At 38.6% G+C, this 27,904-nt stretch overlaps 1 protein-coding gene across 1 annotated transcript in view; it reads right to left on the reverse strand.

The window, feature by feature from the left end:
* Positions 1–572: 572 nt before the first annotated feature.
* COL21A1 (collagen type XXI alpha 1 chain) overlaps positions 573–27,904 on the reverse strand; it is an 81,148-nt gene continuing 53,816 nt past the window's right edge. The window contains exons 19-29 of the mRNA XM_070738931.1: positions 25,949–26,002; positions 25,193–25,246; positions 23,175–23,246; positions 20,974–21,009; positions 18,964–19,008; positions 17,569–17,601; positions 11,794–11,940; positions 11,639–11,693; positions 10,113–10,313; positions 3,671–3,748; positions 573–1,862 (exon numbers count right to left, since the gene is read on the reverse strand). Of these exons, the coding sequence (XP_070595032.1) occupies positions 1,675–1,862; positions 3,671–3,748; positions 10,113–10,313; positions 11,639–11,693; positions 11,794–11,940; positions 17,569–17,601; positions 18,964–19,008; positions 20,974–21,009; positions 23,175–23,246; positions 25,193–25,246; positions 25,949–26,002 (963 nt within the window). The 3' untranslated portion in view covers positions 573–1,674. The remainder of the gene's footprint in view (positions 1,863–3,670; positions 3,749–10,112; positions 10,314–11,638; positions 11,694–11,793; positions 11,941–17,568; positions 17,602–18,963; positions 19,009–20,973; positions 21,010–23,174; positions 23,247–25,192; positions 25,247–25,948; positions 26,003–27,904) is intronic.

A 27,904-nucleotide genomic window follows, 5' to 3' on the forward strand; every position in this document is an offset into this window, starting at 1 on the left:
AAGAAACATCATTCTTTCTTGTGTGTTTCATTATGTTCAATAAATAATTGTTGAAGAAAAAAAATGTGGTGCATTACTTTCTGGCCGACCCTCATAGAAGAGGGAGAGGGCTTATTTTCTATTGCCCCAGAAGATAAATCAGAACCGATGAGTTAAAACCCAAAAGGACAGGCAGAAAGTACAAGCTGTCAGTCAGTGGAAGTGTCTGCCATATGAAGTGGTATGTTCCCTCTTCTTTGGAGCAGGCTGGGTTTCCCACTCACCCCCGCTACCGGTGCGATGCGCGTACAGTTCCAGGTGTCCGGTGGGTGGGTGTGTCCCAGTGAGATTTTGCTTCTCCACATGTACGGGAAGCAAAACCTCACCAGGACGCAGCCGTTCACCGGTCACTACCAGTGCACAGAGTGGTCCGTACTGGTAAGGAACCCAATACTTCCTTGGAGATTTTCAGAACGGTGGCTGGATTGTCATCATGAACTAATAGATCCAACAATGAACAAGGGGTTACTTTTCTCTATATCCCTCCGAACTCTCCAGTTCTATGAAATGGAAATAAGACCCAATAAAACTACTTTTGTTACCAGAAACTCAACAAAAATTTATTTAACCTTGAATGTCAAGCATATTACAAATGACAGAAAAACCAGCAACTGTAGCTAGTTAAATGCAGTTTACGCTTTGAGTAAATACTGTTTACATGAAATCTTTGCACTAATATTTAACACAGATAGAAATTCTGATGGAAACTGTACAACTAAGTTGATTATGATGCCAACACATTTCTTGAATGCATCTCATTTTACAAAAAAAACACTGGGAAAAAAGCAGCATTGCAGAGTCTATAATTATAAAGAAGCATCAGAGGCCTCTTGTAAACTTTTTGTTTGACATTTGCAATTCTATAGAAAAAATTATAATCTCACGTTCTGTAATCAGGATGAACAGATTAAATATGTTTTAGTCTGTGAAGATTTGCTTTTCAACAACAGAAAACCTTTGCTAGACTACACTGAGAAATCAATATTTTAAATGCACATTTTAGTCTATTTTAGAAGCTTCCAGAGATGTTTTTCTTGTGGATAGAAGCATATAATTGAATATTTTGCATAAATTCATTAAGGCCAGTATAGATAAAAATACATTGCATCTAACTGCCCAATGATAAATTAAACATTGAGAAGCAGATAGTTTGTGTCTTTCTCAATATGAAAGACACAGAAATTGGGGAAATTCATCAACATGTGAAATAACAACCAGCAATTAATTAAGACGTGTATATGCCAGCTGAATAGAAAAATCTTCACAGTGATTTACACTCGATTACCAAGTGCAGAGAGCCCAATCCAGATTCCAGCATGTGCTACTGGGCAAACATAATTATCAAATTAAACTCATTGGAGAAAAGAACTGGTATACAGAGAGGGAACCATATTTGAAAAGAAGTCCTGATTTAAGATAAGGAGAAGAAACTGCTGTTGCTATTTTCTATGATAACTAAATTCAACTGGATCAGAGCCCCTAAGTCCCATACGCTGAATATGGGAATTTTTTACCATATTATTTTACACCATAAGAGGTACGTTAGTTCCTAGGAATTGGAATTATTGCCAGTTTTCTTCCTGAGTCTTGAAAGATCATCAAGGGCAAGCACCAAGGCTAGTTTGCCACCTCAGATTAATAAGTTGGTCCCTTTCTAAATGGATTTCGTCCTACGATTGCACTGAAGCACAGAGATGGGTCACAAATTCCAGGCTGTCCAGTTTGCCCGGGAATTCCAGGACTTCCTCGTTCTCCGTCTTTCCCAGGCTCCCCACGTTGTCCAGAGCGTCCTTCTTTACCTATTCCTGGTGGGCCTTCAGGACCTAGGCAAAATACGGAATGTATAGATCAGTGATGGCGAACCTTTTTGGCTCAGGTGCCGAAAGGGTGTGCGCACGTCTGATATAGCACGCACATGTGCCCACAGCCATAACCCAATGCCCTCCCCCCCCTGTGCATACAGGCCTCATTGGATAGACTTATGGAAGGCCCATTGGGCTGCTTTTTGCTCTGGGGTACTGGGCTGAAGTAAGGGGCCTGAGGCAGCACTCTGAGGCAGGGGCTCTGAGGCAATGGCTTAAAGCTTAGACTACTAAGGACAAGTATAAAAAGTGAAAACTAAAGGAAGGACCAGAGGAATGCTGTCAATGTGGTTTACTTGGACTTCAGTAAAGAATTTGACAAAGTAGACCATAACCTACTACCAGATAAAGTAGAAAAATGTGGCATGGACAGCCACACCACCAGATGGATTCAAAACTGGCTAACCTCCCACACTCAACAGGTAATGCTCAATTGAACCGCATCTACATGAAGGGCATTATGCAGTGGAGTACCCCAAGGCTCTATTTTAGGCCCAGTACTTTTCAACATCTTCATCAATTACTTGGATAAGGGGATAGATGGGGAACTCATCAAATTTGCAGATGACACCAAACTGGCAGAAATAGCCAACTCTCCAGAAGATAAGCTCAAGATACAGAAGGATTTTGACAGAATTGAGCATTGGGTGCTAGCAAACAAAATGAAATTCAATATCGGAAAAAGTAAGATTCATCATTTAGGCAAGAAAAACAACATGCACAGGTACAGTATATGTAACGCTTTGCTCAACAGTAGTAACTGTGAGAGGGATCTTGGAGTCCTAGTGGACAACCATTTAAATATGAAACAGCATATTTAAAGCTGTGCAGCAGCTTCCAAAAAACCCAACACAATTCTAGGCTGCATTAACAGAGGGACAGAATCAAGATCGCCCAACACAATTCTAGGCTGCATTAACAGAGGGACAGAATCAATACCGCTTTATAATGCCTTGGTAAGGCCACACTGCATTCAGATGTAAAATGGATGTTAAGACTCTAAAAAGAGTGCAGAGAGGAGCAACAAAAATGATTAGCGGACTGGAGGCTAAAATATATTAAGAACCATTGCAGGAACTGGGTATGTCTAATTTAATGAAAAGAAAGACCAGGGGAGACATGATAGCAGTGTTCCAATATCTCAGGGGTTGCCACAAAGAAGAGGGAGTCAGGCTATTCTCCAAAGCAGCTGAGGATAGAACAAGAAGCAATGGATGGAAACTAAACAAGGAGAGAAGTAACTTAGAACGATGGAGAATTTTCCTGACAGTTAGAACAATTAATCAGCCGAACAGAAGTTGTGAATGCTCCAACACTGGAGGTTTTTAAGAAGATATTGGATAACGATTTGTCTGAAGTAGTGTAGAGTTTTCTGCTTAAGCAGGGGGTTGGAGAAGAAGACCTCCATGGTCCCTTCCAACTTTGTTGTTGTTAAAGCTTCCAGGTTTCTACCACTGAGGAGTGCCACTGTGTAGAGCAGCCAAAAGAGCAGAGTTGGGGAGGGGGGTTGAGATAGACAGGTGGTAGGACTTTAAGTGCCCTGTGGTCATAAGTGCAGATGGATGCAAAGTGCCTGGATTTTGATCATGTGACCATTGCAACTTTAACTTTAGGGACCAGGCATAAGTATCATTTTTTCACTGCTGCTATAACTTTGAATGTTCACTGAATAAAATATTGTAACTTGAGGACTACCTATTTGCAGAAGTAAATTAGTGGTTATATTTACTAGAAAAACCAACAGAAATGTCTGGCTTCCCAAACAATACCTGGAAGTCCTTGAGGGCCTTGAATCCCGGGGACTCCAATACCTTGGTTTCCTTTAGCTCCATTTTTTCCTGGTAGTCCTACAAGATAGGAAGTATAGGAGATAATTTATTCTCAAACAGTGTATATTAAGACTTATTTCTACCGTAGGTTACTATACCGTGTCCTGGCTGTACTTCCCGCTGGAAGTTAGCAGACGGAGCACATAATTCTATATTTTTACAATGGATATTTCATCATTTGCACTTCATTCAACTGCAGCCTTAGAAGAAACAGCCTCAGTAACTCTGAGCATCATGTTTTAATTGACTACATTGATAGATTTGCTATCAAATAAGTTGATAGTTCATGGCTATATGACAAAAATCCATGTACCACAAAGGAAACCCTGTAGCAGAAATGAACAGAAGAAAGGCAAGAAGAGTTACTGCACAAATCTTTGATTCATGTAGCTAAAATTGGAAGATGGAAATTAACTTTTGTAATGATTCAAGTAGTCCTTCACTTATGAACACAATTGGAACGTCTGTCACTGAGGTGGTCGTTAAGAGACCTATGCCAAATTCTACCAAGTCTCTTTCTCATTGTGGTTGTTAAGTGAAATACTAAAGAATCAGGTAGTCATTGGGCACATCCAGCTTTCTTAATTGGCTTTGCTTGTTGGAAGCTGACTAGGAAGATGGAACATAGTGGACATGTGACTTAAATATATACTAATTACCAACTGCCCCAATGTTGATCACATAATTGTAAGGATGCTGCAATAGTTCTAAGTGCAATGATCGGTCACTTTTTCAGGCCATTTGTAACTTTGAAGAGTCCCTAAACAAATGTTAATGCAGGATGTGTTCCGAAAGTAATGCAATTATTTTTAAAAGTAATTTATTGAATTTGCACAAACACTTAACATTCTTCAAAGTACTGTCCTTGGGCCTCTACACATTTTTTCCAGCAACTCTGCCATGACTGGTACATGTCCTGGAAGGTGTCTTCGGGGACCTCTCGCAAGGTCTTCGTCACAGCTGATTGGATCTCTTCTATGGACAAAAAATGGGTTCCTTTCAGGGCTGGGAACACAAAGAAATCTGCTGGGACGATGTCAGGACTATAAGGGGGGTGGGGCAGCGTTGGCACCTGGTGTTTGACCAGGAACTCACGGACTCGTTGCGCGTTGTGGCAAGGCACATTTTTTGTCCATAAAAGAGATCCAATCAGTCATGATGAAGACCTTGTGAGAGGTCCCAGAAGATGCCTTCCAGGGCGCGTACCGGTCATGCCAGTGTCGCTGGAAAAAATGTGTAGAGGCCCAAGGACAGTACTTTGAAGAATTTTAAGTGTTTGTGCAAATCTGTTCAATAAATTACTTTAAAAAAAATAATTACATTACTTTTGGAACGCACCCTGTAAGTCGAGGACTACCTATGCAGGGAGATTATAATGTAGCATACCTTATAACAATTCATTTAGTGATCATTCGAAGTTACCAGGGCACTGAAAAAAGTGACCTATGATCATTTTTGCAGCATCTCCACGATCCCATGATCCGAATTCAGAAACTTAGCATGGTTGCAGTGTCCTGAAGTCATGTGATCACTTTTTGTGATCTTCTGACAAGAAAAGTCAATGAGGAAGCCAGATTCACTTAAACAAATGTGTTACCAACTTAACAATTGCACTGATTCGTATAACTGTGGCAAGAAAGGTTGTGAACCACTCCGAGTCTTCGGAGAGGGGCGGCATACAAGTGCAATAAATTATTATTATTATTATCATTATTATTATTATTATTATTATTATTATTATTATTATTATTATTAAATAAGGCAAAATTTCAACAGAAATTTTGGGTTCAATTGTGGTCGTAGGTTGAGGATTACCCTTATACAGCAGTAAATAAAATGGCAACAATCTAATAGCGATGCTTTAGTGATTAATTGTTGATATACTTTAGCTATTGTCAATGGGGAACAGCTTATAGTAATGTTGGTTAAATAAGGAATGAGAATGAGTGTCAGTCCTTTAAGATACTCAGAAAAAACTTTTGGCACTTTTTATCTTCCCTATGAAAATACATTTTCTTTTATTGCCCTAGTTGTCTGCTATGAGAGGGAAGCAACTCAAGATATATGATATCACCATGCAAATGTCTCAATTCCCATTCTTATATCAAATGTTGCACTTTTGGGAACTCTTGTAGCTTTGAACGGTCTCTAAACAAATAGTCATAAGTGGAGGGCTACCTGTGTACAGTTTTAAATAAAATGGCAATAACCTGGGAGCACTGCTTCAGTAATTAACTGCTGATGTGTTATTATTTTGGTTTGCTGTTTATTGCTGTAGGGCTTAGGGTAGTTTTTTGCTGCTAATTATTATAACGAGTTCAAAAAGCTTTGTGCAGATTGCAAGCAGTTTTTCTACTGCATTAGCCTTGTATTTATGACAGACATTTTCCACATAATTGCTCTTTCTTGGCTCAGGACAACCCTCAAGGAAAAGTGGCAATTTTCCTAGTCTCCCAGTTTAAAGCACTCAAATGTCCACTCCGTTTCTTAAGGAGGCAAAGAAACCACTTTTTAAAGGGGGAGTTTGCGAAATAACCCAATCCCAGGCCTACATTTTGCGTTAGAAAACTACTGTTATGAACTTGTCATAACTTTGGGCAAACAATTAAGTATGTACGATTAGGCAATGGCTTTAGCAATACTGTAATATGAAAACAATGTTTAAAGCACGGGCTTATTGATGTAGGTATCTATTCCCTAATGTAGGCAAAAGAAAACTCCATTGGACCTGAACCTTTTGGGTCTGTGAACTATTTAGATGGTGGTGGTCCGTAGGGGGATTTTGAGGGAAGAAAGATATCCTGACTCAATAATCAAGAAAAGCAAAGAAGAGTAGTTGCTTCAGGACTGACCTAGTCCCGTGTGACAAGGGCTGTGGCCTATTTATTTATTTTATTTACTTACATATTGTCCACCCATCTTGCTTTGAACAGTCTCTGAGGCTTACAGCATTAAAAAAATATTAAAATCATCAACAATAAATATTCCTAACCCAATAAAATGACAGTACTGTACCATCAAACTATTGTCAAAATACTTTTTTTTAAGCATTTCTTTTTTATCAAAAAAAAGATCAACATTCTGTCAGGCTTTATTAATAGAGAATCTTAATTCTTGGATCCTTTTTTCCCTCCTTGCTTAGTTAAGAGCTTTCCTTGAATTCTTTTTCTAGCCATCTAATTACTTATTTTGCATCCTCCCTACACTTGCCCTCCCTGTTAAACACACTCTTTCATTTGTTATTTTTGCGTATTCTACCATAACCCATGAGGTTTGAGTGATATGCTAGTATTCACCAAGACCTAGCAATGATTCTCAATAGTGCACCCATTCTCACTAGATTTTTTTTTTTGGAGGCTGTGGAGACCACACAAGAATAGTGTGTATTCTTGTGCAGCCTCCGGGCCCTCTAAAAATTATGTGAGGACAGGGCGTGACTTGGAGAGGCTTTTTGAGGCTGCAGAGGCTGTGGAAGCGATAATCTCAGGTTGGAATTAGGCAAGTTTGTTAAAGGAGCTGCGATGAATCAACAAATGGTGGGACACTACTACCTAGCAACAAAAAAGTTGTAATTAAGGACACGCTAGAACAGTGGTTCCCAACCTTTCTAATTCTGCAACTCCTTAATACAGTTTATTTATTTATTGGATTTCTATGCCCCCCCTCTCCAAAACTCGTGTTGTGAGTTCCACATATTGTGGTGACCCCCAACCATAAGTCTAGCACCAATTCTCCCAACAGAGCTTTAAGTTGATTGGCAAGAGGGTCAGAGGGACACCCCCACTGTAAACACCTGATTGGTCAGATTGTAAAAAAAATGTTCCAAGGCTTTAGTTTCTAACACCATGGGAAATTTGTCTTTTCCCATGGTCTTATGCAACCCCCAGGTTGAGAACCACTGTGATAGAAGAATGCTAGCAAAGGTACGTAGATATATAAATGTTGATAACTTCTAGTTTATTGTAATAGTAAAGGACACACCTCTTTGGATAAGAAAACTTATTAACATAAACATGTGATATATGAAGAAGGAAGGTAAAGTAGAAAAATCAAATCAAAAGAAACATTCATTCTTAGAGTTTTAACTTCCTTAATCATAACAGTATAAAATTTGTGCTTGTGCATTGTTCAAAGTCTCGGCTCCTTTGAGGCTGGGACCCTTTTGCTGGAGTAGTCTAATAAAAGAAGTTGGAAATGTCATTCGTCGTGTCTTAATTGGCTTTGGCGCCAAGCTAGGACTCATTTTGTTTGTTTGTTTGTTTGTTTGTTTGTTTGTTTGTTTAGTTGAACAAGTATAGGATTGTAGTTTGTATAAGCATAACATAAGTAGTAAATAATGGTAAAAGAAGACAATAGGACAGGGACAGTAGACACAATGGTGCGCTTATGCACACCCCTTGGGTACAACAGAAGAGCATTCTCTGAAAACACTTCAAGAACAAAGGCCTTGGGCTAGTTGGAGCAGCCTCAGGTAGGCCGCAGGGCCTGTCAATAGAAAGAGAAGGCCGGTTGAAGGAAAGCAATCCCAGGGAGTGCTGAGATGTGTGGGCAATTGCACCATTTCCCAAAGCAAGTGAGGCCCAGGCCTTTTGGAGTGGCAGTGGTAGCACCAGGGCTGAAATCGAGGCCCAGGCCTTCACTTCAGGCCCAACCCCAGTGCTGCCCCCAGTGAGGTTGTTCAGGGCAGTCTAGATGGAGGGAAGGGAGAGAGAGATAGACAACTCTTTCTCTTTTGTTCAGGGAGGGAGGAATGACATACCAGCAGCGTCAAGTGAGGCATTTTTTGAATTTCTGACACACTGAAAGTTTTGCCACCAGTGGCCTAAGGCAATTAGAATTAAATAGAATTCTTTATTATTGGCCAAGTGTGACTGGACACACAAGGATTTTTTTTGGGTGCATATGCTCTCAGTGTACATAAAAGAAAAGATATTTGTCAAGAATCATGAGGTACAACATTTAATGATTATCAAAAGGGTCAAATAAGCAATGAGGAAACAATATTAATAAAAAATCTTAAGGATAATTCTTCCTCATTATTTTATTTTATAACACCCCCACCCCTTTTCAGGTAACATGGTGCTGATGGGCTATGTTTGATTACCTTGTTTTTTAGCCCAGCATTTCTCTATCACACGTCACTGAAATAATCAGAGAGTCAAGCCAAGAATCTATTTTGGCGATTCAAAGAATGAAGGGGAACCGCCAAGTGAGATTTCAGTTGTGATACAACTTGATCAGTGCTCTCTTGCTGTCTGTGTCTGTCTATCTATCTGCCTGCCCATCTGTCCATCCATCCATCCATCCATCCATATCTCCTTTAAGTCCCAACCAAATCTTTGCTTTTACACTCATTTGCATACATTAACCTGCTGTGATACTTTACCACAATTTATTTATTTATTTATTTATTCATTCATTCATTCATTCATTCATTCATTTATTTATTTGTATGCCGCCCCTCTCCGCAGACTCGTGGCGGCTAACAACAATGATAAAAAACAACATGTAACAATCCAATTTAATAAAACAACTAAAAACCCTTATTATAAAAACCAAACATACACACAAACATACCATACATAACTTGTAATGGCCTAGGGGAAGGAATATCCTAACTCCCCCATGCCTGGCGACAAAGGTGGGTCTTGAGTAATTTGCGAAAGTCAAGGAGGGTGGGGGCCGTTCTAATCTCTGGGGGGAGTTGATTCCAGAGGGCCGGGGCTGCCACAGAGAAGGCTCTTCCCCTGGGGCCCACCAAACGACATTGTTTGGTCGACGGGACCCGGAGAAGGCCAACTCTGTGGGACCTTATCGGCCGCTGGGATTCGTGCGGTAGAAGGCGGTTCCGGATGTATTCTGGCCCAATGCCATGTAGGGCTTTAAAGGTCATTACCAACACTTTGAATTGTGACCAGAAACCGATCTGCAGCCAGTGCAGCACCAATCCTTTGTAAATAGTAATAAATGTCACTTGGATTAATCTTTCAGGTGCATGTGAGTCTGGATTAGTTCCTATCTAGGAGTAGGAACTACAGTAAGTAATTTCATGTATCCCTTGTAATTTTAACATTTCCTTTGCCTAAAACTACCAGCAGGCTCTGTGCCTCAGAAGAAGCAATGCTCTTCGCTAGGAAATCATTAAAATAGCTATTTCTCTTTTCAAAAAAATATTCACACACAAAGTGTATAGGAGAAATACTTTGGTGAGGAGGAATTTGGCAACCTTCATCCATTTATAAAATATCAGGATGGAGTAGCGGTCTAATTATTAGTCTAACACATCCGGACAGCAATGAATTGGAGAAAGTTGCCTGATCCAAAATAGATTAGAAACGGAACAGATTACAAACAGAAATGGGTTTGGAACGCATACAATTACCTTTTATGCCACGAGATCCAGGACTCCCAGGAACTCCTGCCAGACCTGGAGCCCCATCATTTCCTGGCAAACCAGGAAAACCTCGAGGACCTTGTGGACCAGTTGGGCCTGGTGGACCAGGAGGTCCAGAGATGGCATCGTGAGATTGGCAATGATCACAATGCTGAAACCTTCTTTCCCTAAGTACAGTAGGCAACTGGGCTAAGAAGAATTCAGACAACAAATATTTAGATCAAATATAAACATCTCATTATCAAGGCATAATATCTATTGACCTCAACCTTTGGGGGTTAAATTTAGATCTAGATCAGCTAAACAATTTTAAGTTTCTCAATTTTGGCAAGAAAGCTTTATGCACAGCACACTTCACTTCAAAATATATTTTCCACAATCCTTTTCTCCATCCTGAAAAACTAGGACTAGTATGCCACGAACCTGGAGTGTGACCCATCAATTTGGCCCTCTAAACTGTGCCATCACAAGAATCCTCAACAGTTCCCACTTAGTGGCTAGCACTTCTTTAATAGGTAGTCTAAAATATATTCCATCTAGATTTTTTGAACTTCATGAGGTTCAAAAGATCTAGATTAAACATTTTCATTTTCATTAATTTTTGCCCACAACAAAGCAGCAAACAAAAGAAATGTGGGGAAGCAGCAAAGTCATCATTGAAACCAGTCAAAAAATATCAGGAGACTGGGAGAATGAGCAGCTACTCTACACAAGTCCTGTGCTTCAATAACAGCCCTAAGGATCAAGCATGATAGGACAATAGTATCCTTATTTCAGATATCCGCCCCGAGTCTACGGAGAGGGGCGGCATACAAATCAAATCAAACAAATAAATAAATAAATAAATGCATCTGTATTAAAGTGGCGAGGCACTTAGAAAATTATGGTGACTATCAACTGGTAAGCCATAATGCATTTATCCAAAGGTGGGGAAACAATTCATTTACGAATAGGAGCTCACTAAATCAGTTATTCATTTTTTTAAAAAACAAATATGCCAATTAGGGCTATAATTGATCAGTTAAGACATGAATAGGATGGGTATCATAAGATTCAGGGGTGGGCTGCTGCCCGGACTGGGGGGGGGAGGATGCAGAGTGGTAGCAAAAATGGAGCTCCACCCCAGAGCACCCAATTTGCACTGAAATATGTTGAAAGAAAATGCAGGGCATCCTGCATAAGCCATGCCCATAGTGTGGTAGTAAAAATTTTGGTAGCCCTTCACTGATAAGGCTGCATACTTATAGACTGGAAAGGAGAAATTTGATATTAGAGATGAGACATTTTTAAATTAAGTAGTTAATTTTATTTGGGCATGGCTTGTTTTTGAAAGTGTGGAACAAGCTATCCCTTTGGTTATGTGATTGTGTTGTTCTTATGAATGGCCATGCCCAATGGCAACCAATTTTCAGGGTGCCTTGACACTTCCTAAAATTTAAAGAGTGTTCTTGATCTCAAAACAGATTGCCTTGACTGCCTCTACTGAAAACCAGTTCTGTTGACAGGGGACTCACTTCGCAGCACATCTGCACAAACTTGCCGAATAAATTCTTCTGAGAAACCTCTTCCCTGCATTGAACAAAGGTATTTTAGAAAGTTTATGCACATTGATTGTACCATGAAATGAACAGTATTTTATTATTTTAAACCCATCAACTGATAAACGCACAGGTTTTCCATCTGATCCAGGGATTCCTGGAAACCCCCTCTCTCCTTGTGTTCCCCGTGATCCTGGAGAACCCATCAAGCCGTTCACTCCTGGTTCTCCCTTCTGACCAGGAATGCCATGGAAGCCAGGATTTCCTTTCTCACCTATCTGAAATCCACAAAAAAACAGTACTAAGCAACAGCAGAGTTTGCTACCAGCATATTAACATTCTCAGCAATGTGTGTGGCAATTTCACAAATAAAGTACAACCACGACATACTGTTATGAATCAGTCATGCTATTCATTGCTACATTCTTAATCTTAACATTTACCTACATAGTATTAAAACTCTAATTTTTATAACCTTTTAATTGCATGTAACAGTGTACATCAGAGAGCAACAATTATTGAACTAAGATATCACAAATGACTGAACTTAGACTCTCTGTACAAAACCTGGGATCCATGACTTGGGAGGGAATGAAATTTGGGAAGATTGCAGCTACTGCAGTGCTGCTAAGCTGCTGCTGCTTTGACTCTGCCAAGCTGCTGTTGAGGTCACATGATGCTCACTTTAATTATTCTGTGACAGTTTTCCAGTTGTTCTCGCAATTACTATCTCTGTCACCCAACAGCAGCCACTTACATGCCTGCTGGAAAGGGAAAGAAGAAAGGACCCTTCCCAGTCCATATTACCCCATGAGTTCCCCAACTGCCTCTGCTTCCTGTACACCCTTCCCAATCATGGCACTGTTCTATCTAGATGAGCCACACACTCCACGGGCAGTATAGCATAAGGTATATTATTTATTTATTCAATTTTATTTTGCCGCCCTTCTCCTTAGACTCAGGGTGGCTTACAACATGTTAGCAATAGCACTTTTTTTAACAGAGCCAGCATATTGCCCCCACAATCCAGGTCCTCATTTTACCCACCTTGGAAGGATGGAAGGCTAAGTCAACCTTGAGCCAGTGATGAGATTTGAACTGCTGACCTGCAGATCTAGCAGTCAGCTTTAGTGGCCTGCAGTACTGCACTCTACCGACTGCGCCACCTCGGTTCATATTGTTTTAAAAAAACGTCAAGATATAAAATGGTTAATACTCAAAGGGAGCTTTAGTCCATTCTGGCAGTGTTCCCAGACTAATGACTGTCAGATAAGAACAGTCCTGGGCTGGAATCCAAAAACTCATTAAGAAATTCTCTTTGAAGTGATTCTGTCAATCAACCAACTCATACTTCTCTGTAACATCTCTGAACAAGCAGGTTGTATGATTTTAAAGCTGTCTTGAGGTAGAAATGCTCTTTAGACTCCAGAGCTCACACCTGGCCATTATGGGAACATTGTCCATCACACTGATTTCTCACAAGAGTTTCCCTTATATAATCCCAAGGTGTGATCAAGTGTTCCATAGAGCTACTAACATACAGACCCTTTTCTCCTCAGATACTCTTGCCTGCTAATACTTCTTCTCACTCTTGCGTCTAACAGGGGCTCATCCTCATCCTCTGATTCATCCTCATGCTCTTCACTCTCATTCAACACCAACTCTGCAGGTGCCATAGTCTCTAGTTGTTTTCCAATCTCTAACTCCTCATCCTCTTCGCTCTCAGACTTAGGTGTCAAGAACACTGGCCCAAGATACCAATACGCATCCGTCTCTTGATCCTCAAAATCCGTGATCAGCTGAGCAGGACATGGACCAGCTACAACAAGCACCTCTTACATACCCCCATATATCACCCTCTCTGAACTTTTGCCAATCTATGTGGCATCTCTTCTACATCCCTACACATCCTTCCTGAGCCACATCACTTTGCACATGCCTTAACAGATTCACATGGCCCCTCTTGCACAGCCCTACATATCATTCCTGATCTCGCACACCCTGTCACTCCCTTCCCTACCCAGCATCAGCTACTTAGCTGACTGCTGGCCTTGGATTTGCAACTTTCTACTGGCTTCCCCACTGATTTTTTCCTTGCAAACTTCCCACAAACAAAATAAATGGAGAATCTGGCAAGCAGGCAGGCAGGCAGGAAGAAGGAAGGAAGGATGTTTGATGCTCCCTGCCAGTTTCCTGCAAGGAAACTCAATGGGGAAGCTGGCAGAAACTCAGAAGTTGCTCCCAACAGAGGTGCGTTTCTACCAGATGGTTCTATAGAACCAGTAATAATTTGGCAGCCTCGGTTGCTGGAACTGGCAGTGACCCAGGCCTGCCATGTCCCTGAGGCAGTTCTCTCGCTGGCGCCATAGGAGCTCCCATCTTGCTTTTTGCTTCTGCACATGCTCAGAGCTTTTTTTAAGTACTGCACATGCATGTGCACAAAATATGTGCATGCATGCATGGCACGTCCCTGGGCGTGGGAGAATCCAGAACCAACCCCTGGCTCCCATGCAACTGTTTTGCCCATGTGGGATCATTCTGCTTCTCTGTTTAAGTAAGGAAACATCCCTGACATGATGACCCAATGGGGCATAGGTTGTCTAATGCTTTACACAAAAGTTAAAGTCCAAAGCAAGAATAATCTTTTCTCCCCCCTCACTCTTTTAGAACAGAATAGAATAGAATTCTTTATTGGTCAAGTGTGATTGCACGCACAAGGAATTTGTCTTTGGTGCATATGTTCTCAGTGTACATAAAAGAAAAGATACATTTGTCAAGAATCATGAGGTACAACACTTACTGATTGTCATACGGTACAAATAAGCAATCAGGAAACAATCAATATTAATATAAATCGTAAGGATAGAAGCTGCAAGTTATGGTCATACAGTCATAAGTGGGAGGAATTGGGTGATAGGAACGATGAGAAAAATAATAGTAATTTTATGGTAAATAGCTGAAATGCTGCTTAGATTGTTATTAAAACTGAAAAATATGAAATTCCAAAGTCATAGGTGATATAAAAAAAGAGAGAAGCAAAGTAAACTGTTTTCAAGATAGTTAACTGACATAACTATTAAATCAGCCTTTTCCTATTTGTTTCCTCCTCATAATTGGGAGGAATTGGGAATTGGAGACTTGGTTGGGAATTGGGGGGGGGGATCCACTGAATGATATGCAAGCATAGGAGTCAACATTTTGAACCCTCAGCGCTTCTTCTTACAAGAGGTCACTCCTAGTGCAATCTAATCAGATCTTGAGTGCACTTCAGTTCATATATTTCAATGGCTCCAAAATACAGTTAAGCCTATGCTGGAAAATCAGTCAAGAGTGATCTATTTTTAAAAAAATAGAAAGCCAAATCCACCTCAACCGCAATGGAACAAACGCTTGGCAGCCCTGTTTTCTTTTACTATTGTGACGGTGATTAGGAGCACATCCTAATCCTGTTATAACTTCCTTGCAAAATGAAATAATTCCAAAGCCACAGACAAATCTGCAGATCTGAGATGGTCCTTAACAAACTGAAATCATTTGTCTCATAAAATGTTCCTTTCTTTTGTCTTCTGACAGTCTCAGATAATGTCATGTTAAACTAAAATAACAATCGGGGTGGTAGCTAAGCACAATTTACTATAGATTGTGACATTCTGGCATAGGCCATTCTTTCTGCCTGGCTATTTATTAGTAGATTTTTGAATTTTTCAAATTCTGACAAAATGCTAACTTCGAAAAGCAAAAAAGTCTGAAAATGTTGGCAATACTCACTCTAAAAGAACCTCCTATTCATGACCTTTAGTGCCAACCCTCAACTTCTGGCTCAGGTAGTTTAAAATCCTGGGCAGGTTCCTCTCAACTTCCTACCGGTGTGCTGCATGTGCATCGTGACATTTCACGTGTGTGTGTCCCCTAGTGCGATCTTGCTTCCGTGCATGCGCCATGGAACAATTTTTCTTCTGTGCATGATCAGAGAGTCGAAAAATCACCCAAAATTAGGGGGAAAAATATGGCGGCATGCAAAGACAGCATTGGAGTTGTCACAAGAAAATTGCGCAATTGGTAGGCCACTACCGAAGCAGCACACCAGACCGCACCAGTAGGAACCCACCTTTAAAGTGTATAAAAATGCTAATCTTGTGATTGGGATAAAAAAACCTCTTATCCTATTCATATAATATAATATAGAAAAAGAAAATTAAGTAAAACAATTATAAATTTTGTAAATTAAAACAGTAGATTTAACATACCTGCAAGGCATTCATTAATAAGGTATACTTGTAGCTTTAGAAACATAGAAGTCTGACGGCAGAAAAAGACCTCGTGGTCCATCTAGTCTGCCCTTATACTATTTTCTGTATTTTATCTTAGGATGGATATATGTTTATCCCAGGCATGTTTAAATTCAGTTACTGTGGATTTATCTACCACGTCTGCTGGAAGTTTGTTCCAAGGATCTACTACTCTTTCAGTAAAATAATATTTCCTCATGTTGCTTTTGATCTTTCCCCCAACTAACTTCAGATTGTGTCCCCTTGTTCTTGTGTTCACTTTCCTATTAAAAACACTTCCCTCCTGGACCTTATTTAACCCTTTAATATATTTAAATGTTTCGATCATGTCCCCCCTTTTCCTTCTGTCCTCCAGACTATACAGATTGAGTTCATTAAGTCTTTCTTGATACGTTTTATGCTTAAGACCTTCCACCATTCTTGTAGCCCGTCTTTGGACCCGTTCAATTTTGTCAATATCTTTTTGTAGGTGAGGTCTCCAGAACTGAACACAGTATTCCAAATGTGGTCTCACCAGCATTCTATATAGCGGGATCATAATCTCCCTCTTCCTGCTTGTTGTACCTCTAGCTATGCAGCCAAGCATCCTACTTGCTTTCCCTACCGCCTGACTGCACTGTTCACCCATTTTGAGACTGTCAGAAATCACTACCCCTAAATCCTTTTCTTCTGAAGTATTTGCTAGCACAGAACTGCCAATACAATGAGGATTCCTTTTCCCCAAATGCATTATTTTACACTTTGGTCTAGCTGTGAGGAGATTGCTTCTCCACTAGTCAAATTTTCTCAAATATTTAAATCTACCAACTGGGTCAGAAGAATAAACTAAAAAGGGGGGAAGCATAAGATGATCCAAGCCCTGTGCTTCTTAGAAGAAAGAATAAGACTCAAAGTACTGTACAATAACTAAAGTTGAATGTAAATAGAGATTTTTTAAAAAAATATGAAAAATGAGTCCGTCAGGAGATAAGTTACTTATAAATCAAAATAAATCAAAATAAATTCAAAATTGATATAAAAACTACAAAGGAGATACAAATCTTTTCTACAAAAAGACATATAAAATCAAAGGGAAAGAAATGTGCTTGCTAAATAAATTTGCAATGTAGTTGAAACTAAAGAAAACCAATTATTTATCATTCTTTTTTCTGAGAATAATTAATGGGGTTAGGTGGCCTTTTCTAAGCCAGAAAGTTAAGCAGAATAGGGCTTGGCTAATTCTTGCAAGGCAATACCAAAATAGTGTAAATTGGAAAATGAAAAAGCATCCCAGGAGACAAAGGTAAATCTCTTCTTTGTGAGCCAAGGTGTGTCCACAAGATCAAACTTAAGGAGACTAATAAATCAAAACCTTCTTGAAAGGTTTTAATTACCGTTCCCAGAATTCCCAGTAAGAATGTTGTTTACTGGCCACACTAGTTGGGAATTCTAGGGTAGACTGTAGCAATTGAACACACCACACAACTATTTAGGCTCTAAGTTTAAGTTACAATTATACTAATCAAAATCAAAGTGACAAATTTACATAATGCAACATAAAATCCATGCTCAAACTAGCAGTTGAAATACTCAGAAAAACAGAAAAGAAATGATTATAAAACAAAAAACAGCACGTACCTCTCCTTTATCTCCTTTAAATCCCATAGATCCCTTTTGGAAGCAAAATTGTAAAACACATAATGAGTTATTGTGAAAATGTACTGTTTCTACTGACACATAGTTAAGTTTACTTACATTAAAATGTACACTTTTAAAAAACACAAAGTTTCCAAGCAACTACAGTTACAAATTATCTTTTTCATCTTGGCATTTAACAGCTTGAAGTATTATTTTTTCCAGCAAGAAAAATTCACTCTGCAAGATTAAGAGGGGGAAAATATACTGTACTCTTTTAAAATTAAACATATAGACTTGGATTCAAAACTCTTTTAAAAATTCAGCTAATAAAATAATCTCATTTTGTGGATGCAAGTGAGAGGTAAGAAATTGTAGCTAAATCCTCCTCTCTGAAATCACACAAACGATGCTCCAGGGCAAAAAGTAACAGGACTGAAGTCTCTCATCTAGTTACAATGGAAAATGTGTCCAATGGTTCAGTCAGGCTCTCTGCATTACCATCCTTAAAACAAAATCTCTTAATTGGAAATAAAACAATGGAGAACCATGAAAAAGGGCTCACCCTGGTATATTGAAGGAACGTCACAGCTTCTTTTTGTCTACCATCATTTTTTGTTTTAAAAATAAAGATAAGGGTGATTAACTTTGTTTACTTAGCAGCAAGCAAAAGCACCCAGGTACCCCAAAAGTAAGTTGGGTCTCTGGCACAGAACATTCTGAAGGAGGGGATGGGGTCTAAGTTTTGAAGGAGGGGAGCACATCAGTCTATTTTGTGATAAAAAGAGGCATGTTGTGACAGATCACCTACTTACCATGACAGCTATTTATGAGAATCTATGTACACATTGTCAGCACAGGTAGTCCTCAACTTAGAATTAATTTAGTGACCATTCAAAGTTATAATGGCACTGTGACTTATGACCTTTTTTCACGCTTACAACTGTTGCATCATCCCCGGGGTCACATGATAAAAATTTGGGCACTTGCCAACTGGCTTTTGTAATCTTCTCACAAGGAAAGTCAATAGGGAAGCCAGATTCACTTAATAGCCATGTCAGTAACTGAACATCTGCAGTGATTCAGTTAACAACAGTGGGAAGAAGAGTGGTAAACTGTGGCAAAACTCACTTAACAAGTATCTCACTTAGCAAAAAAAATTTTGGGCTCAATTGTGAAAAATCGAGGATTACTGGCTTATTCCTAATATGTCAATGAACCCAAAAGATTTCTAGTGTCTGGTGTCAAAAATTAACTAGAGCCTTATGAGAATTCCAAAAACAATCTGTGACAAGCTTTATTTGAGGATAAAGGAATGGAAAAAAACATGTTACCAGCAAATATGTCCTATAAGAACTTGTGGAATTCAGAAAGGACTTGATAACCTCTCCTTCTCACCTTATGGCCCGGAGTACCGGTTTTGCCTCCTTCACCCTTATGACCCTTAAGAAAAAAAAAACCAAATTGGTTATTGATATGAAATGGGATATCCACACAATTACATATTGTGCAGATCGTGCAGAATGCAGCTGCGAGAGCAATCATGGGCTTTCCCAAATATGCCCATGTCACACCAACACTCCGCAATCTGCATTGGTTGCCGATCAGTTTCCGGTCACAATTCAAAATGTTGGTTATGACCTATAAAGCCCTTCATGGCACCGGACCAGATTACCTCAGGGACCACCTTCTGCTGCATGAATCCCAGCGACCAGTTAGGTCCCACAGAGTGGATCTTCTCCGGGTCCCATCAACTAAGCAATGTCGCCTGGCGGGACCCAGGGGAAGAGCCTTCTCTGTGGTGGCCCCGGCCCTCTGGAACCAACTCCCCCCAGAGATTAGAACTGCCCCCACCCTCCTTGCCTTTCGTAAACAACTTAAAACCCACCTCTGCCGCCAGGCATGGGGGAATTGAGATCCTCTTTCCCCCTAGGCCTTTACAATTCTATGCATGGTATGTATGTATGTATGTTTGGTTTCTATATTAATTTATTTTTAATCATCAATACCAAATTACTATTGTACACTGTTTTATTGTCGCTGTTAGCCGCCCCGAGTCTCTGGAGAGGGGCGGCATACAAATCCAATAAATAAATAAATAAATAAATAAATATAGGTTGGATCCTAACAAACCTATTTATTTATTTATTTCAATAGATAGATAGATAGATAGATAGATAGATAGATAGATAGATAGATAGATAGATAGATAGATTTTTTATTGGCCAAGTGTGATTGAACACACAAGGAATTTGTCTTGGTGCAGATGCTCTCAGCGTACATAAAATAAAATATACATTTGTCAAGAATCATGTGGTACAACACTTAATGATTGTCATAGGGGTCAAATAAGCAATGAAGAAGCAATATTAATAAAAATCTTAGGATATAAGCAACAAGTTACAGTCATACAGTCAACATGGGAGGAAATGGGTGATAGGAATGATGAGAAAAACTAGTAGAAGTGCAGATTTAGTAGAAAGTCTGACAGTGTTGAGGGAATTATTTGTTTAGTAGAGTGATGGCGTTCGGGAAAAAACTGTTCTTGTGTCTAGTTGTCTTGGTGTGCAGTGCTCTGTAGCGACATTTTGAGGGTAGGAGTTGAAACAATTTGTGTCCAGGATGTGAGGGATCAGTAAATATTTTCCCTCTTTTTGACTCGTGCAGTATATATCTGCTTTAAGGATGATTACATGTAGACTTCACAGATAACATCTAGACTTCATATTGTCCAAATTCCAAGATATTGCTTTTTATCAAATTTATATTGAATCAAACAATACACACACAGCACCTGATTTATAAACCTGAAGCAAAACAATAGGAAATTTAATTTGGATCTTAATTTAAATAGACCTAAACTTTAAAGAATATTTAAACCAAAGATGTAAAAATAGCTTAAGAAATTATAGAACTTTCAATAAAATATACATACTTACATACATATATTCATACATACATACATATATACATACACTGAAAAAACAATGGGGGTATTGGAGGACTGAAAAAAAGTCTTAATTAGCTTGATATAATCGCTACTTCGGCCCTGCTCTGATGTAACTTGTTCATATTTCATTGTGTTAAACCTAATATGTCGTATTAACTTTAGATTATGCCTTAAATAACAAAGGTGCCAATCTGTACCAATTGGATCCTCCACATACTCTCAACTAACAAGCCAAACAGCTTAATTAACTCAACAAGATCACATTTATGATCCTGGGACAATAGTTTGTTCTGTCTAGCACAGGTCAGAGAACAAAACCTTAAACAATCTATGGCTTCTCTGATTGAACAATAAACCACAATTTCACATATAATGCAAAGGTTCACAACTTACATTCTTTTAATCAAGCTAGCATTATTCCTAATTATATCATAACTTTAAAAGAAAAAGCAGCATACCTGGATGCCTTTTTCACCCTGATTTCCTTTCTCTCCCTGAAAAGTAGAAATCAATTTCTTGTTAAACTGTTATTTGTAACAGTAGCAGTGAAATTAAACTAAAACAAATTAAAAACAATTACAGATAGTCCTTGACTTACAGCTACAACTGAACCCCAAAATTCCCATTTCTTGCCGCAGTTATTAAGTGAATCATGAGGTTGTTAAGCGAATCTGACTTCCTCAATTGCCTGCTTGTTGGAAGCCAGGTGGGAAGCTTATAAAAGGTTATGACATGAATTTGAAACAGTGCAACTGTCACGAATACATGCCAGTGTCAAGCACACAATGATTATGGAGATACTGCAACAGTTTTATGTGGGAAAACTGGTCACAAGTCACTTTTTCAATGTCATTGAAATTTTAAATGGTCACTAAAGGAATGATTGTAAGTCAAGAACTATCTGTAGTTGTATTTATAGAAATGTTTTGTATATATGTAACAAGTTCTCCCTGACAACATGAAATACATTTGTACAAAGCAATGTGCAATCTCTTGAACAATAATTTGCACATCTTAGAGTCATGGTAGTACATGGCATTACATTAATCTCCATTTTTAATTTCACGTCTCCAGTCATTCTTGGCATGCTAGTTCATTAGATCACATCATTGTTTGGATTCCTTTTGTACCCACATTTATGGATCCTTCTTATTTGTTTAAACAATTTTGAGTTAAGATTCTCAATGCTGTAATAAGTGTTTCAGTATACAGTAGCTTTCTTATTTGATTAAAGAGCCCATGATGTAAGAAGTAAATCTAATGTAAGGAAGGATATTGCAAGTGTTTAAATCTTCAGATAATGAAAAATCTTCAGAAAATACTCATCTTCAGCTGCAAATAGGATTTTATGTTGCATTCTGGTAAATTCTTGCCCAGTTTCCCTAAAGGCCACCGAAGGTCCTTTTAATAAAAGATGTCCAGTGATGTGTAATTTTAATACTCTATTTATGGTAACTTATTTCATCAAATATAAATTTATAATATTAAAAGAAAATATGTTGATCCTAAAAAGCTATTTCAGAATATCAGAAAGCTTGCGTTCTTTCAATAAATGTGTCTATTGTGATACCGAATTAATGATTAGGAAGAAAATTGTAAACATTATAAAAACAATATTTTACTTCTTCTTAATACATAATATATAGTGATCGGCGAACCGAACCCGCACAATTCGGGTCCGTACCGAATTTTGCAGTGTTCGGTATACCTAACACGAACACAAAATGTTTTCAAACTTTGGGCAAAGTTCGGGGTCGTGTTCCGCATTCGGAGCTTTGACTTCACCGGCAGGTTGCTAAGGACGCCAAGGTGATCACTTCCTGGATTCCATTCCATGGAATCCAGGAAGTGATCACCTTGGCGTCCTTAGCAACCTGCCGGTGATGTCAAAGCTCCGCCCCCAGAATCTCTTCATGGGAGGGATTCCCCATTCAGGTTCGAGTTCAGGTTTGGTTCGGGTTCAGCCAAATTTTGCGTAAAGTTCGGCCGAACTTGCCGAACCCGAACACCGTTGGGTTCGCCCATCACTAATAATATATTCATGGCCTTTGAACTGATGGAAATGAAAAAATACATGTGTATCCAGATCACAATACAAACTGCAGGGATGCAGTCTGCTGGAATGACTAGAACTTCAAGGACCTGTCTTAAGTACTATTATTATAATTTCAAACACTAAATTATTGGTTGGGTTTTTTCTTACGTTTTGTGGCATTTTACACACGAGGGCCCCCAAAGTGCTATGATAATACGGGCACAAAAGCTGTTTAACTTAAACAAATAAATATTAACTAAAGTTTCTTATCTTCTAAGGAAGGTCAAACATGGAATTTAATCCACTAATTTCTATATTTGTACTGATGTTACATGGACAAAACAAATTATGCTAGCTAGATATTCATCTGTAAAAGATAAGTTGAAAATTAAAAACAATGTATCCTCAGAGGCTAAAGGAATTGTATGAACTAGATGCACATTTTATTGATAAAAGTTAACTGTGCAACCATATAGTCTGAGAAGAGTCCTGCAATTTCTAGTTCTGGTTACATTTGTAAGAGTAATTCACAACTAAAGGCTCACTGATTCTTTCGGCTTTTTTATAAAAGGAAATACAGTACTAGTCCATAATAATAATTATTTTTTAAAAAACCAGGCATACCTTCGAACCGAGAGGACCAGGCATCCCAGGATAGCCTGGTTCACCTGAATCACCTGGTCTTCCTTGTTCTCCCTAAGAAACAAAAGAACCCCTCCATAAATAGGAAACTACACATTATGAAAATGCATTGTTCTTGTGAAGCTGTGGGCACAATCCTGCAAATAACTGATTTGAAAGCACATGGGTGGTAATGACTTTGGACTTCTTTTTTTTCCTTCACATTACAGTTGAGCAAAATCTTCACAATGAGTGTGTATGAATGAAATGGGTCTTTAAACTCTTTATTATATAGTATTAAAGTTGCCATATTGCTTATAGGGCATACTGTATATCAGTGGCGGGATTCCATTTTTTTTAACTATTGGTTCTGTGGGCATGGCTTGGTGGTTGTGGCATGGCTTGGTGGGGAAGGATACTGTAAATTCTCTATTCCTTCCCAACTCCAGGGGAAGGTAACTGCAAAATCAGAGATGGTATTTACTGGTTCTCCAAACTACTTAAAATTTCCACTACCAATTCACCAGAACTGGTGAGAATCTGCTGAAACCCATCTCTGCTATATGTAGCTGTGCTCTTCCCCAGCAAAGTATGCCTTTCATATCCTTATTTCCCAGCACTTGTTGGAAAAGAAGACTCATATATTTCAGGACAGAGGGTTTTCCTGAATATTTCCACCACAGAGTAAATCCCTGTGATATTTTGACATCAAGTGATTGGTAAACGTAATAAGTTTGATAAAAACTCATAAGCATATTCATTATTCTTGCCTTTGCTCAGAGTACTGAAAATATCCATCAGCATTAAGAAAATTGAACTATTTACATAAAAACACAGCTCTTCTATCACAATCCTGATAAAATGATTTTAGAACTTGATTTATGCAAACATTTAAAAGAACTGCAGTGGTAAATCTTTTAAAAAATCATCTCATTTCCAATTGCTATAAGTCTTTAGTCAACAGGTTCCCCACCAGTCCATGACAGACAGAAGTTTAAATTGGGAATGAAGCTCTAGGTACAGGTATTGGAAACCACAAGGGTTGCTAAGTTGATCATACTGCTTTTAAATGAATCTGAATTCTGCCATTGACTCTGCTTATCAGAAGCTGGATGGCAAAGTTGCAAATAGCAGTCAAGGAGGACCCTGAAACAGTATAACCATCATAATTATAGTTACCAAGCACCAGTGATGGGCTACCAAATTTTTTACTACCACACTGTGGTAGTGCATAAGGAGCTTATGCATTTTGTTTCAACATCTTTCAGTGCAAATTGGGTGCTCTGGGGTGGTGCTCCAAATTTTGCTACTGGAACTGTGTTCCTGATCGTTCCCGTAGAAGCCCATCACTGCCAAGCCCCCATGTGACCACAGAGATGTTACAAAGGTCGTAAATGTGACAATTGGTCATAAGTCACTTTTTCAGCACCAATATATCACTACATAAATGACCATAAATCAGGGACTAACTATACACTCAACAATAATTGTTATCTTTCACAAATGTTAGATGTAAAAGGCCTGGTTAAACTTTGTGCAGATGTCAACATGAGCCACGGTTAAAAGTGACAAAAATTAACACGAGGAAGGAGGTACGAGACCTGAGTAACTGCATGTGGATACTGGCCCTCTGTCCTAGAACATATGCATCCTGGCAGCTTTTGCAAAAGGGAACTTCCTCTGTAAACATAGCTCATATATTTTTATTTTAATGAATAGTTAATATAGGCAGTTTGTCTTTTAATTAGCAGGAGAAGCTAAGGTTTTTTTTAAAATAATCACAAGAGTGCTTGCCCCACAATCAGGAGGTTGTGAGTTCAATCCTAGGTAGAGGCAGATTCTCCTGCTTGGGCAGGGGGTTGGACGATGACCTGTAAAGTCCCTTCCAATTCTGTTAATCTGTTAAAGTTCATTTCAGGAAGAGAGAAATTTACACTGAACACAAAGCAATCATAGTTTTTATATTCACCGAAGAATGTAGTTCCTTGCCTCATGACACACTGAAACGTAGCCAAATTTACCTTGGTACCTGGAATTCCTGATTTCCCTTGTAGTCCTTGTTCACCCTTGCTGCCCTGTGAGTAAGAGACTTCAACTAGTTAATGGTGTTACTAAAACAAATTATACAAAATGTTTAGACAGACAAATTAAATGAATAAGCCAGGTTATATCACTGCAACTCTTCCTCTCGGGAGCTGCCCCTTTTCTGATATTCCCTTATTGTAATAAATACAGAGTAATTTAGAATAGTACCGTAAATTGTGGCTGCATCTGAGTGAGTGTGCTGGTGTGTGCAAGAGAATAGAGGAACATATTAGAGAATAAAAGGGGAATAATTACAATTCAGTTTACAACTTCATCTGTTTTCATTGCTTATATACATGAAGGAGATGCATTGAAAAACTGCAGTACTGGGCTTAAGAGAGTTACAAAATCCCACACAATGAGCATGGATATAAAAGCTTCAATGAACAGACTTTTATGTTCCAAGATTTCTATAAGAAGCACATAGACTTCACCTCCTCAGATGTGCAAGCTCTTGCTCCCCCTTCTAATTTAAGTAAAGGACTGTTGTTTCAACTTTGGACAGAATGAAACAATCTGAAAAAGTCATGTATTTCCTGCACATATTGAGCTTCCTGAGCTCCCAGATATGGACTTCACTATGCTAGAGTTCAGAAGAGTTTTCATATATTTGAGTTTTCTCTTGTTTACTTATAATTTGGATACTGGTTTTTTAAGGTTTTCTTTTTTACAAGTCAAAGCAGAAAATATACCTTAGGACCAGACCCTCCAGGTAAACCTGATGATCCCTCAAGTCCAGGATTACCCTGAGAAATAGAAAGAAAACCAGATATTCTTTACATAAACAACCAAGATTTCTTTTTAAAAATGAGAACGATGTAACAGAACCAATACAGATTATGTTACAATTTCTTTTAACATGGTGTAGGGACTCCTGCTTGAGCAGGGGGTTGGACTAGATGACCTACAAGGTCCCTTCCAACTCTAATAATACTCTAATCTAATGAATCTTTTCATTTCTTACATTTGAATAATACAAATTGAAAATATGGATATATTGCAGTGTGTTATTGAATTCCACCTCTTTTTGCCTTCTATTTTTACTTTCAAATTGAACATTTATTATTAATTCTTTCAAAATGTAAATAAATATAAATTTACATATTTATTATTTAGAGAATGGTAATCTGTTTTCCTAACAGCCTTTCCAAAATAGGAAGTGTTCTTTCATTAGCAATATGCGTGCTTTAAAAATCAGGCATTTATACTACTCCACGAGTCCATATTCATCTGAGTCCATTCTGTCTTATACAGTATGTATATGATTTCAATTTATTCAGTACAGTGGAAAAAATTCCTCACAATGGAAAAGAAAAATAAGAGATGGATGAGGGACCAGTTGAGTAAACAGCATTGTCATCAATACTAAACTTAAAACCTGACACTGAAACCAAATTAAACAACAAAGGACAGAGTGATCCAAAAATATATTGTGTGAAGTGCTTGACCAGGAAAAATGGTGAGAGGCTTCTTCCAAGATAAGCAGCAACTGTGAGATCCTGCTTGGACTTTGGCAACTGCAAGAGAAACTTGGGCTTAACTCCACTAAGGCATTATTAATTTTCTCTCTCCTCCTCTGCAAATGCCAATTAAAGCTACATAGTTGCTAGTGCCTCCTAAGTGCAACGATCCATTAATTAAGGAAGATTAGAACCTAAATATTTAATATTACCAACAGTTATAAAATATACAAATGATAAACTAGCACATGGGATACACACTTGCTCCTTCCCTTGCTTTTTTTCCCATACCTTTCCCATAATCAGTGTTTACATTATATTTGCCCAAGCATTCAGTACAATGAATTCAAATTGGCTTCCTGCCAGTCAAGGTTTGCAAGCCAATTTCAAACCTCTGCTTGAAAATCCTGTTTATAATTGATCAAGTGTGCATGTAACTGGTACTTTATGTATGGCTTAGGTTCAAACCAGGCGTAACACTAAACAGATTATCAAAACTACACCCTTAAATTTAACTGCAAGCACAAAGTGCTCAAATAATTCTGTTTTCATTGGAATCACAGTGCGATTTAACCTTTTTTGGCCTAGCCATAACACCTGTGAAACATGCCACTCTAGGATAATTTTTTTTGTTCAGTTGAAAAGACTGATGCTAAAAGTAACATGGCTTATCATAAATCAAGAGGCACTTAGTTTGACATAAGCCTTTGGCACAATCAGCAAGATAGAAAAAGAATTAAAGCTGGAAATACAACAAGAGTTTTTCCAAGCTTGCTTTCATTGATACCCATGACTAAAAAGCCTGCCCCTCACCCCCCAAAATCTTGCAGAATCCATAAAACTAACAGAAGAATCTCTACATGTTCTCTACAAAATCAAAATGGCCAATCTCCTATTCTGCATCTAAGTTTAAGGATAGTCTTTTGGGAGGGGGGGCATATAAATTCTTTGCAAATAGGCTTTTCTTACACAATATGGAGCACTGACATGAAGAACCTGTACCTTTTCAAATGCTACTAAATCACAACTCCCATCAGCCCTAGCCAGCACTACAAAACACAAGAGACGCCAGGAGATTTAATACAGCAACATATAAAAGTCCCCCTGGCTCCTCACTCATAATGTAGCAGTTGTACAAAATTAGCCAAAAAATGAAGCAACAAGAATGAAGCAAGTTTTTAAAATACA

The sequence above is a fragment of the Erythrolamprus reginae genome, chromosome 1, assembly GCF_031021105.1.
Source record: "Erythrolamprus reginae isolate rEryReg1 chromosome 1, rEryReg1.hap1, whole genome shotgun sequence".
In the NCBI taxonomy this organism is placed as follows: Eukaryota; Metazoa; Chordata; class Lepidosauria; order Squamata; family Dipsadidae; genus Erythrolamprus; species Erythrolamprus reginae.